General features: G+C 46.6%; 1 protein-coding gene across 1 annotated transcript in view; it reads right to left on the reverse strand.

Moving 5' to 3' along the window:
• The window catches only part of LOC308149772 (receptor-type tyrosine-protein phosphatase N2-like), a gene marked incomplete at both ends in the record, with an annotated part of 180,364 nt that overhangs the window by 116,299 nt on the left and 51,565 nt on the right, over positions 1 to 12,500 (reverse strand). The window contains one exon of the mRNA XM_080522662.1: positions 8,969 to 9,055. Coding sequence (XP_080378788.1) covers positions 8,969 to 9,055 — 87 coding nt within the window. The remainder of the gene's footprint in view (positions 1 to 8,968; positions 9,056 to 12,500) is intronic.

The following is a 12,500-nucleotide window of genomic DNA, read 5'->3' on the forward strand; positions in this document are numbered from 1 at the left end:
TATTTATTTTATTTTTGGGGGGGGGATTTTTTTATCCCTTTTTCACCCAATTTAGTATCCAATTATACCCAACCTAGTGTCCAATTATCCCCTGTCGCCTATTGCGTAGGATCGGCCACACGCGCACCCCGTGGCCGGCAGCCCAGATGAGAGAGCCGATAGACTAGCTACCGGCCCCTCGAGCCCAACACTGTTATTCCGGCACCAGACGGGGGCGGTGTTGCGCGACGGATCCTTATCCGGAAATAGCCTATACCACCCTCGGGAGCGGCCGTCCAATATGCTGCTCCCCGTGGGCCCCGGGTCTGGCGAGACCAGGTTTCGATCCCAGTCCCCAGTGGGCAGCTTGCACCAGAGACTGATGCTTAGACCGCTGCGCCACCGCGGGGCGATTTCTGTCATTTCTAACTGCAATTGTGGCACTGCGCCGACGTGGTGGCGGGGGCGCTGTTTTGCAAATAAGTTAGCTTTCGTTTTCACCAGCACTTCAGGTATTTGTCTTTGTCATTGTATAAGCTATTCTATTTTATGAAGATAGTAGTAGGCTATTTCGTAAAAGTGGTGTTGGTAACAGTGAGCAATCATTTGAAATGTACTGTCTTCTTTTTTTAATACAGCTTTGATGCCCAGATGGGATGGGAAGGAACTACGCCGAAGTCCCACTAGATGCTTTATGGACTATAATGATAAATGAATGCACACAGACAACATTATTATTTTTTACCATTCTATTATTGTATTGCATTGTATTGTATTGCTCAATTGTATCTTGCCTAATTTTTTCCATTGCCATGAATTTTACTCTCTTGTACTTGTAATGGGACGTAATAAACTTTTGGCACACATGGCAATAAAATGATGATGAATCATGAATCTTGAATTATTATTATTATTATTATTATTATTATTATTATTATTATTATTATTATTTAGCTATTTAAACGTGTCAGCCCTGCAATTTTGCTTCCTGAGGGTTAGCTGACAACCCCACTGACAGATGACAGGTAGGTAATGACAGGTAGTGTAATGGGGGAGTGGTTGTCTTGAGGGTGTGGTTGTCTTGAGGGAGTGATTAGGGTGATTAGAGTTAATCAGCTATTGTTCCCACCCATTACCTCTGTGAAAAACGTCTCTGAAGAAGTTTGAGGCTAGATATCTCAGTACGGTGGTTCAGGGGGTATCACCATTAAACTATCCATGACTTCTTCAACTTGTTTCAGATTTCAATGTATGGCACATCATTTTAAAGCTTACAATCTACCCTTTCATAATCTGGAAAAAACAGAAAAAAGATGTTGCCCTAGTTGAGGACTTTTTAACCATGCCCTGTCACATATTTTCTACCGGTTTCCATTATATTTTAATGTCATTAATGAAGTGTCATCAAACATGTATTGGGTAGCCTATTTGCGATAGCCTATTCCCACAGCACAAACCTGTGTACAGTATTTCTGGTTCTCGACAGTATTTTAACGATACCGAATGAAACCAGTCTTGAAATCAGTTTTGGTTCTGTAACAGTGGAGAGAGTGGTGGAGGTCGACATCAGGGGACAGGGTCAATGTCATGCACCGTGTCGAACACCGTTCCGTCCATTCTAACGAGCCTCCAACGGCCTCCGATTCCTACCTCCGCCAGCCTCCCCAGGCCTTTACAGTATATCGAGGCGGGCGGCCAGTCCGCCATTCTTTTATGTTCTGACCGTTATTCTCCACCTCCCTTCCAGCTGCATCTGAGATGAATGGATTTGTCACGTCTGTAAGAGATGCATCAACCTGCCAGGGACCTCTATCAGGACTCCCAACAGCAGAATCACTCATCTGATTTTCAGAACACACTGGTTGTTGGGGGGGGACGGGGGGACGTCGCCACCCCCAAATATACTGCGGGTTTATATAAACAAAAACAAAAACAAACAAAAAAAAAAGCCACATGACAACAGGAAAAGTAAAAAGTAAAAAACGACCTTGCCGGGTTGGGGAGCTCATGCTTCTCTCCGGCCCAGTGGGGCGTTCGCCCTGCGTGCCTCAAAGCAAAGAGCGTCATCCTCTCTCGGTGACTGTTCAGATATTACCACGTCCAGTCACATTCCTCCCCAAAATGTCAATCTGTCGTTGTTCATCAGGCGCTCATACTCAGGGATTATGATCCGCGGCGAATGAGGTCTTTTTAGTTTTTAGTCACATCGTCTATACGGTTGTTGGGATCAGGCAGAGTAGGTGCCTCTCTCCCCCTAGTGGTCACACTGAGAAAGGACACGCAGAGTCAGTCAGACATTACGTCACCACACCCCCCCCCCACCACCACCACCACCCACCAACCTTTTTCTTTTTCAAATTGGGAGTCTATAGAGACACGCACGCATACGCACACACACACACATCGTGCACACACACACACACACACACACACACACACACACGCACGCACTCACACAATCAGAAATGAACGGTTATACAACAACCATCATTGTCAGTGTCCGTGAACTGGAGACAGACAGACAGACAGACAGACAGACAGAGTGCTCTGACTAACAAACGACATGAAGGAGGAGAGAGGACAGAGGGAGGCTGGGTGGCCTATGGGCTCAATGTTTGGAGGGTGATACCAATTAATATGTACTAAATACACGGCTGTGAGTGTGTGTGTGTGTGTGGGGGGGGGGGGGGGTATGGAGGTAAGCTGAGGTGTCTTGGCCATAGGGGACAGAGTGTCCCTCCTCACATTCTGTCCTGTTTTTCATTGTAATATTAATAGGCTATAGCTCAAATTTGATGGCCCATGTTTTATAATTATGAATGATAGTAAGAGTGTGTGTGTGTGTGTGTGTGTGTGTGTGTGTGTGTGTGTAGCTACTACTGTAGGAGCAGGTGACTAGGAGGGCAACAGCCCCCAAATAAGCGTGGTGGCTTGGACAAATTGTCTAGGCTGCTCCCCCTGCTGGGGTACCACTGCGATGACACAGAAAAACTCCATACTCTCTCTCTCTCTCTTACTCTCTCTATCTTTCTCTCTTACTCTCTCCATCTCTCTCTCCTTCCCTCTCTTTCCCTCTCTCCCTCTTGTACTCCCTCCCTCCCTCTCACTGCCTCTCGATCTCTCTCCCGCTCTCCCTCCCTCCCTCTCCCTCGCTCACTCTCTCTCCCTCTCACTCTCTCCCTCTCACTCTCTCCCTCTCTCTCTCTCCCTCTCCCCCTCTCCATCTCTCTTAGCCATCCATCACTCTTGTATTGCAAGGCCCTTTCACTTTCACACAGGGACATAGACAAAGGCTTACATTAGTCCTGTGCTGTAAGGGCCACCCATGGGCTGAATACAGACACACACACACACACACACACACACACACACACACACACACACACACACACACACTCAATACGGAACAGAGAACAGAGCTTCAGAGAGCACACAGCCGCAACACACTGTCAGGTGCTCAACAGAAAAGGAGTGTGTGTGTGTGTGTGTGTGTGTGTGAGTGAGTGTGTGTGTGTGTGCGCGCGCCCTTTCATGGGTGGGTGGGTGTGTGTGTGCGTGCGTGGAGGGAGCATTCAAAATGTGAAATACAGCATCACGTGACCTCCAGTCGTCCAATCACCCTGCCGGCCCTCGACGTGGCCCACCAATCAGCACGGTCGTTAGATAATGACTAAAGGTTCCCACCCAGACGTTCTAGCACCTGTCACCGCCGCGTTACCTCATAGCGGTGTTTCTGGCGGTAAATCGTGTCATGTGGCGTAGCGCTAATGTGGTCGAGTGTGGCGGTGTCGACGTCTGATGAATGAACGGGTCGTAATAGCCTCAACGGGAGGCTTGAATACAAGTCATCGGAATGGCGCCGTTATGATGAAGCTGTGTGTGTTTGTGGCGTTGCTCTGCGCTGACGAGGAAGGCCTGACGCCTGCTGATATACCGAATGTATTAAATTCATATTTATTAGTATTTATTTTCAGAATGCTGGCCGTGTTATTAACATGGCAGGTCAACCCGAGGCCACAACTCCCGAAGACACATTCATCAAAACTGTATATTTTTATTTTTATTTAAAATGTATTATTATGTATATTCGTCAAAATGTAACTTATTATATTTTTACAGTGTAATATAATGCAGATTCGTCAAAACTGTACTTATTATATTTTTTACACTATAATATAATGTATTCATCAAAACTGTACTGATATATTTTCACAGTTTAATATCCTGTTACGGATGGGGATCGCACTTCCCAATGCGGCCACTAGGTGTCTCCCTCCGGCCACCCACTGTGCCGCCTCACTCGTCCACTAATCACCTGTGTCTAATTATCACTGTGGCTTAATGTACCCTTCCTTCCCTTCACTCCCCGCTGGTGCTCCACAGTGTGCGCGCCGTGTGTTGAGGACCTGAGAAACGGAAGCTGTCGTATTGACAAACACCGTTTTTCGGAGTACGTGTGTGTGTGTGTGTGTGTGTGTGTGTGTGTGTGTGTGTGTGTGTGTGTGTTCTCGCCTTTATTTCTGAGTAAGTCCGTGTTGTGTTGTATTCTGTTTTGCCGGATCTATTTAAAAAAATATATATATATATATATCTTTTTAGGGCCTTTCTGCTCTATTGGGATAGAGACAGTCGATGACTGACAGGAAGGATGGGTGTGTGAGAGAGAGAGAGAGAGAGAGAGAGAGAGAGAGAGAGAGAGAGAGAGAGAGAGAGAGAGAGAGAGAGAGAGAGAGACAGAGAGAGAGAGAGGAGACGACATGCAGGAGAGGTCGATCGAAGGCCAGAATCGAAGCTGTGAGCTACGCTACGTCAGTTCTACTCGGGAGTAAACATCCTTCTGTGTGAGACCACTGGATACCATCTGCCTCCCCGCTCCTCCGACACAGAACGTTACGATATCCAGTCTATCTTTACAGTTACAGAGTGCCGTTTTCCCTATTTCTGAAGCGGTGACCGTGACGGTAGTAGGTGGACCGGCGGCGGGTGGTGATGATGAGGCTCCCTCTCTCTCCGTGGGAGGATGATGTTGTTCTGGGTGATTTTGTGAGTCGTTTTATTTCCTGCAGTAAAACATCTGGCTGCACACACATTGATGTACTGTTTCAAGCTGAGCGCTTGTTGTGGGGAAATGGGTAGGTGGAAGGCAGAGGTCCCAACACACACACACACACACACACACACACACACACACACACACACACACACTCACACACACACACACACACACACACACACACACACACACACACACACACACACACACACCCACACACACACACACACACACACACACACACACACACACACACACACACACACACACACACACACATACTGTACATACATACATTGTTTATACAGTGAGTACACCCTTTAGATTTTTGCAAATATTCTGTCATCCTTTCAGGGGATAACACTATCTTAATGAAACTTTGATTTCTTAAGTTAAGTTTCTTAACTTAAAGTAGTCAGTGTGCTGCTTGAATAACAGTATAGATTTATTGTCCATTGACAATTACTCAGTACACAGCTGTTAATGTCTAAACAGCTGGCAACAAAAGTGAGTACACCCCATAGTGAACATGTCTAAATTGTGCCCAAAGTGTCAATATTTTGTGTGACCACCATTGTTATCTAGCACTGCTTTAACCCTCCTGGGCATGGAATTCACCAGAGCTGCACAGGTTGCTTCTGGAATCTTCTTCCACTCCTCCATGACGACATCACGGAGCCCACGGATGTTGGACACCTTGCACTCCTCCACCTTCCTCTTGAGGATGCCCCACATGTGCTCAATTGGGTTTAGGTCTGGAGACATACTTGGCCAGTCCATCACCTTAACCTTCAGCTTCTTCAGCAAGGCCGTTGTCATCTTGGAGGTGTGTTTAGGGTCATTATCATGTTGGAAAACTGCCCTAAAAAACGGCCCAGTTTCCGAAGAGAGGGGATCATGCTCTGCTGCAGGATGTCACAGTATATATTGGAATTCATGTGTCCCTCAATGAAATGCAGCTCCCCAGTGCCGGCAGCACTCATGCAGCCCCAGACCATGATGCTGCCACCACCATGCTTGACTGTAGGCAAAACACATTTGTCTTGGTACTCCTCACCAGGGTGCCGCCACACACGCCGGACACCATCTGACCCAAACAGGTTTATTTTGGTCTCATCAGACCACAGGACATGGTTCCAGTAACTCATGTTCTTGGATTCATTGTCTTCAGCAAACTGTTTGCGGGCTTTCTTATGCATCGGTTTCAGAAGAGGCTTCTGTCTGGGGCGACGGCCATACAAACCGATTTGATGCAGTGTGCGGCGTATGGTCTGGGCACTGACAGGCTGACATCCCACTTCTGCAACCTCTGCAGCAATGCTGGAAGTACTCGCACGTCTATTTTTGGAAACCAACCTCTGGATATGACGCTGAGCACGTGGACTCAACTTCTTTGGTCGACCCTGGCGAGGCCTGTTCCGAGTGGAACCTGTCCTGGAAAACCGCTGTATGATCTTAGCCACTGTGCTGCAACTCATTTTCAGGGTGTTGGCAATCTTCTTATAGCCAAGGCCATCTTTGTGAAGCCTAATAATCCTTTTTTTCAGCCGCTCAGAGAGTTCCTTGCCATGAGGTGCCATGTTGTCCAGCATTCAGAGAGAATTGCGCCCGAAACACCAAATTTAACAGCCCTGCTTATCATTTACACCTGAATCCTTGTAACACTAACGAGTCACATGACACCAGGGCGGGAAAACAACATCATTGGGCACAATTAGGACATGTTCACTATGGGGTGTACTCACTTTTGTTGCCAGCTGTTTAGACATTAACAGCTGTGTACTGAGTAATTTTCAAAGGACAATACATCTATACTGTTATTCAAGCAGCAAACTGACTACTTTAAGTTATATCAAAGTTTCAGTAGGATAATGTTATCCCCTGAAAGGATATAACAGAATATTTGCAAAAATCTAAAGGGTGTACTCACTTTTGAGATATACTGTACACACACACCCACACACCCACACACACCCACACCCACACACACACACACACACACACACACACACACACACACACACACTCAGTCAGTTCTATACTACCCTATGCTACCCATTTCGTCCGTGGGCTTCAAAAAGCTCATGGCATTCTAAGTGCGGGTGTTCAAACACACATTCCCCAGGAGACCTGGGCGGAGTCAGATACCTGTGGAGAGGAACACACACACACACACATACACACACACACACACACACACACGCACACACACAACGACGTCGGAGGAGGAGAGGAGGAGTTCAGTGAGAGTTCACTCTTGTTAATAAAAGATTGCGGCAGCCACTCCGCAGCATATGGGCCTGCATGTCAATAATCTGTGAGTCTGTCTGTGTGTGTGTGTGTGTGTGTGTGTGTGTGTGTGAGCAAGTTGCAGTCTTCTCAACCCCCCCCCCCTCCCCCTTCCCTCAAGCTGGAGCGTTTCCAGAATAAGAATCAGCCGAGCCTGGGCTAGTGTGTTGCTGCTTGGGGAGGGACAGTGCACCTTTTCACACACACACACACACACACACACACACACACACACACACACACACACACACTCACACATATAGTGTAAGGCAGAAGCATACACAGCATACACAGTGCTTGAATAATATCTCACTCATAGAATCTCTCTCTTACACACACACACACACACACACACACACACGCACACACACACACACACACACACACACACACACACCAAGGATTGTACAAAAAATGCTACCCTGTTGTAGCCTACAGAGACAAATGGATATGTGCTACAATGATGCTACAATACCATACAGTTACTGACTGACCGTGACAAGGGGGGTCTCGAACCCGGGTCATTAACATGGAAGAGCCAAGCGTCTACCATTAGACTAAACAACATCCTCAAACTCCTCTGATTCCAAACCACCTATGATAGATAACCTCACACACACTGATACTGTAAGGACGACAACAATGACTGGAAAAAATTACAGTTTAACATTTCACATGTGAAAAGGCCATTTTGTGTGGATATTACAATACTACCTTTGCACATACTGTAGTATTGCACATCTTTGATATAGCCTATTTTATACATCTGTACATTACATACTGTATTTAAGCTACCTTAACTGTACATAGCTCTTAACTGTATATACCTCTTTTCTTTACCGTACATGCCATACTGTACCTATCACTAATATTCTCATGTTTTTATATCAGGTTTTTTAGGCCTTGTCCACAGCAATACGTTTTTTTTATAAATGTTTTTGGTATATAAAAATATTACCGTCCACACGAGCATGTTTATAAAAATATCTGTATCCACATGCATACGCATGAACGCAATATAAACGCTGTCATTGAGCATTCCACACCAGTAGTCGGCGATATAATTTTAACCCCAGAGCCCCGCTGGCCAATCAGACGCCAGGAAAACAAAGCTACTACCGGTTCTTCCGCGTTACTGCGAAATACAACATTTCCCCCTCGTAAGCAACATGCCGCCTCGGGGAAAGGAGTTGTTTGTTTGGACAGACAGCGAAGTCCAAGTATTCTTGAGCATCACTCTTGAGTACAAAGTACAAAAAACCTGCTAGGATATGACGTTGGAGGGAACAGCAAACAGCTGCAGTGCGCATGATCATAGAAATCTTCGCACATGATGACGTGATGAATACCAAAAACTCACAAAACAATTCGTTTTCAGGGGGCAAAAATTAGGATTTAGAAATCCACGTCTATCAACAAAACATATAGGTGTGGACAGGGCCTTATATCATGTTCTTATATTACTATTTGCACTTCTGGTTAGATGCTAAACTGCATTTCGTTGTCTGGCACTCTGCAATGACAATAAGGTTGAATCTGATCTAATCTAATCTAACATAATATTCTATATATTAAGATTCCTTGGAATTGTTTTACGAGCTTGAATCCAAAGCGTCCGTAGACAGAGGAAGGTGAAAGGTCACTCACGAGAGCTCCAGGAAGTCGGTCATCTGCAGTCTGGCTCTGTGGGCGATGATCTCCATCAGGTGAAGGCCTTCATCCGTGGGGAGAGGGCTGAGGAGAGGAGGAGAGAGAGAGAGAGAGAGGGAGAGAGAGAGAGAGAGAGAGAGGGAGAGAGAGAGAGAGAAGGAGAGAGATGGAGAGAGAGGAAACAAAAGAGTTCATCAATACTCGTCATTGGTCTCTGAGGAGTTCACCCTGGCCTATTAAAGGGAGGGGGGGAGAGCTCCCAACACATTACATTCCTGTCACACTCCTAGAGGGGGGGGTTTGGGGGGGTCAAGGGAGGCTGGGGGGGGTGAGAGACAGGGGGGGAGAAGCAGAGGGGGGAGGGAGATAGACAGACAAGATAGACTGGGGAGGGATGAGAGAGGTCTGGTGGATATGAGGGGTCAGTGTGTGTGTGTGTGTGTGTGTGTGTGTGTGTGTGTGTGTGTGTGTGTGTGAGGCATGAAGGGGGGAGCGGGGGGATCAAGGGAGGCTGGGGGAGGAGGGAGTGGGGGATGAGTGGGGTCAGGCGGATATGAGGGGTTGGTGTGTGTGTGTGTGTGTGTGTGTGTGTGTGTGTGTGTGTGTGTGTGTGTGTGTGTGTGAGGGCCTGACAGACCAGGCATGATGAATCACCTGGTCTGTCAGACTGCAAGAAAAACAGGGAGGCGCAAATGGAACACTGAGGTGGTGTAATGGTACAGACACGCAGACGCACACACACACACACACACACACACGCACACACACACACACACACACACACACGCACACATGCACACACGGAGGCTGAACACATCTAATATCCTCCCTCACGCGCGCACGCACATGCACACGCACACACACACACACACACACACACACACACACAGAGACACACACACAGACACACACACAGACACACACACAGACACACAGACACACACACACACGCAGCAAGGACTAGACAAAAAATGGTTGTAATAGTCCAATAAAAGTCACCCCTGCAACAGTTTTTGTGCTTTATCGCTGTGATCAAAAGACAATTATTATGTGGTAGAAACCTTTAGGGAGAGATAGCGCCCGTCACATACGACTAACCCCAAGTGTTACATACTGCACAGTGGTTTTGTGTGTGTGTGTGTGTGTGTGTGTGAGGGAGGTTATTCGATGTGTCCAACCTCTGTGGTGGTTGTGTGTGTGTGTGCGTGTGTGTGTGAAAGGGACAATAGTGGTCCTCTGTAGCTCAGTCGCTAGAGCATGGAGCATGGCACTAACAACGCGTAGGTTGTGGGTTCGATTCCCGCCGGGACCATATATACCGAAAAATGTATACACTCACTGTAAATGTAAGTCGCTTTGGATAAAAGCACCAGCTAAATGGCGTATATTATTATATATTAACATTGTATTGTACAGTACAGCGATACTCTGGTCGGTAACATGCTCAAGAACATACACACACACACACACACACACACGCTGTAACATCTGAATATGACTTCTAAGATTTTAATACTGTATAAGTGTCTCAATTTTCCTGGGATGTTTCACTGACACTCCCACTGGTGAAGCTCACAGGAAGCCACACTGTGTATTGATTTGGATAATTCAAACAGTCCATTTGTTCTCTCTGAGAAGTCTCTTCTCCTGGACGACCACATAGCCCAGGTCCAAACACATCAACGCCTTCATCTCTGCTGTCGTATTAAACATGCCACAACGAATCATTTAAATAAAAGCCTTTCAAATGGATGAAGAGTGACTTTTTTGATTTCCAGGAATTGTCTTCAATACCAGTAGACAACATGGGGGGGGGGGGGGGGGGGGATTTATAATAAGTGTTGTCATTTCTGAATGGCGAAACTGATATCGATGTGCATTGCACAAATAGCATCAAATAAAAGCAGAGGATGTCTACTTTAAATTCACGGTCGCTGTTTGATTTCAGATCCAAGCGGTTTTGGAGTGTAGAGCACCAAGGAAGACCACCTGCTTCACTGTCCTGTTACGTATGCAGGGCGCTGGACGCGTTTGACAACAGCGTCACTAAACCCGTCCTCCGCTGTCTGCCTCCAACAGCCTCCCCTGGGGTACCGCCGTTAGAAATGGACTCAAATTGTTCAGCGGAAATTTGTTTTCCAACTGCCGATACGTACAGTAAATGTAAACGAATGACATTTCATTTACATTCCCGCGTGAATACGGTACATTTCAGAGAGATGTGGAATGGAACCTAAACACACATCGATGGCAGACAGAGGTGGGCGAAACACTGTTTCTGAAAACATGGACAACTAGATGGAATAAGGAATGATGTGGCTGAGAGGGAGGCAGACACGCTCTTATTTACACAACGCCTCAGAGGGAATAGAGAGGAGACGCTACCGGGCAGGATATGAAGAGAGTTAGAGTGTGTGTGTGTGTGTGTGTGTGTGTGTGTGTGTGTGTGTGTATGTGTGTGTGTGTGCATGTGTTTTCTTGTGTGTGTGCATGTGCGTGGGTGTGTGTGTGTGTGTGTGTGTGTCTGCGTGTGTACGTGTGTGTACGTGTGTGTGTGTGTGCATGTGTATGTGTGTGTGCATGTGTGTGCGTGCCTGTGTGTGTATGTGTGTGTGTGCATGTGTTTTCTTGTGTGTGTGTGTGTGTGTTCTCTTGTTTGTGTGTGTGTGTATGTGTGTGTGTGTGTTTTCTTGTTTGTGTGGGCATATATATGTGCGTGTGTGCACGTGAACATGTGTGTGTGTGTGTGTGTGTGTATAAGGATGAGATATCTAATATATATATATATATATCTATATATATATATCTACAGTAGTCATCTCAGCCAGACCACCAGGGGAGGCAGATGGAGACGGAGGCTCATTGTGATGCATGCACCTCTGATAGCGTCTGATACCCGTCCTCATTCCGTCCCATGCATTACAATGAGCGGAGGTGGGTGGAGAGAGGGCGGGGGGCGGGGAACGAGGGCGTCACAGCCAGAGGGATACACACCACACCACAGCACAACACAACACCACACCACACACCTCTGGGTGTCGAGGCATGATCGTCACATTTCTAACAACAGCTCTTTTCCAAAAAAACATCGACGTTTTGTTCTTGTTCCCATCTGGAATGGTTCGCTGAGAACCAAACGACTCCAGCTAGTCTTATCTAAAACACCATCGTCACACACGCACGCACGCATGCATGCACACACATACACACACACACACACACACACACACACACACACACGTAGACACACACAGAGGCTTTCATCGTGAACACCTCAATTATCTCCAACTCCAACACAATACAACGTCATTACACGGTCATAACTGTCACAGCATGTCAATACAATGTCGTTACTCGAGGAAATACACTGTTACCACACCGATACAGGGGCACAATGACCTGTTTTAAAGTGAGAAAAGAACACTGAATGATGATAACCTTGATTTGTATTGCACTTGTTCCTGCAAACGTTGCAGCTCAACTGACTGACCGATCAGCTGATGGATTATGGATCAGATATCAATAACTC

This window comes from Nansenia antarctica, assembly GCF_963989245.1.
Source record: "Nansenia antarctica genome assembly, chromosome: 2".
NCBI lineage: Eukaryota > Metazoa > Chordata > Actinopteri > Argentiniformes > Microstomatidae > Nansenia > Nansenia antarctica.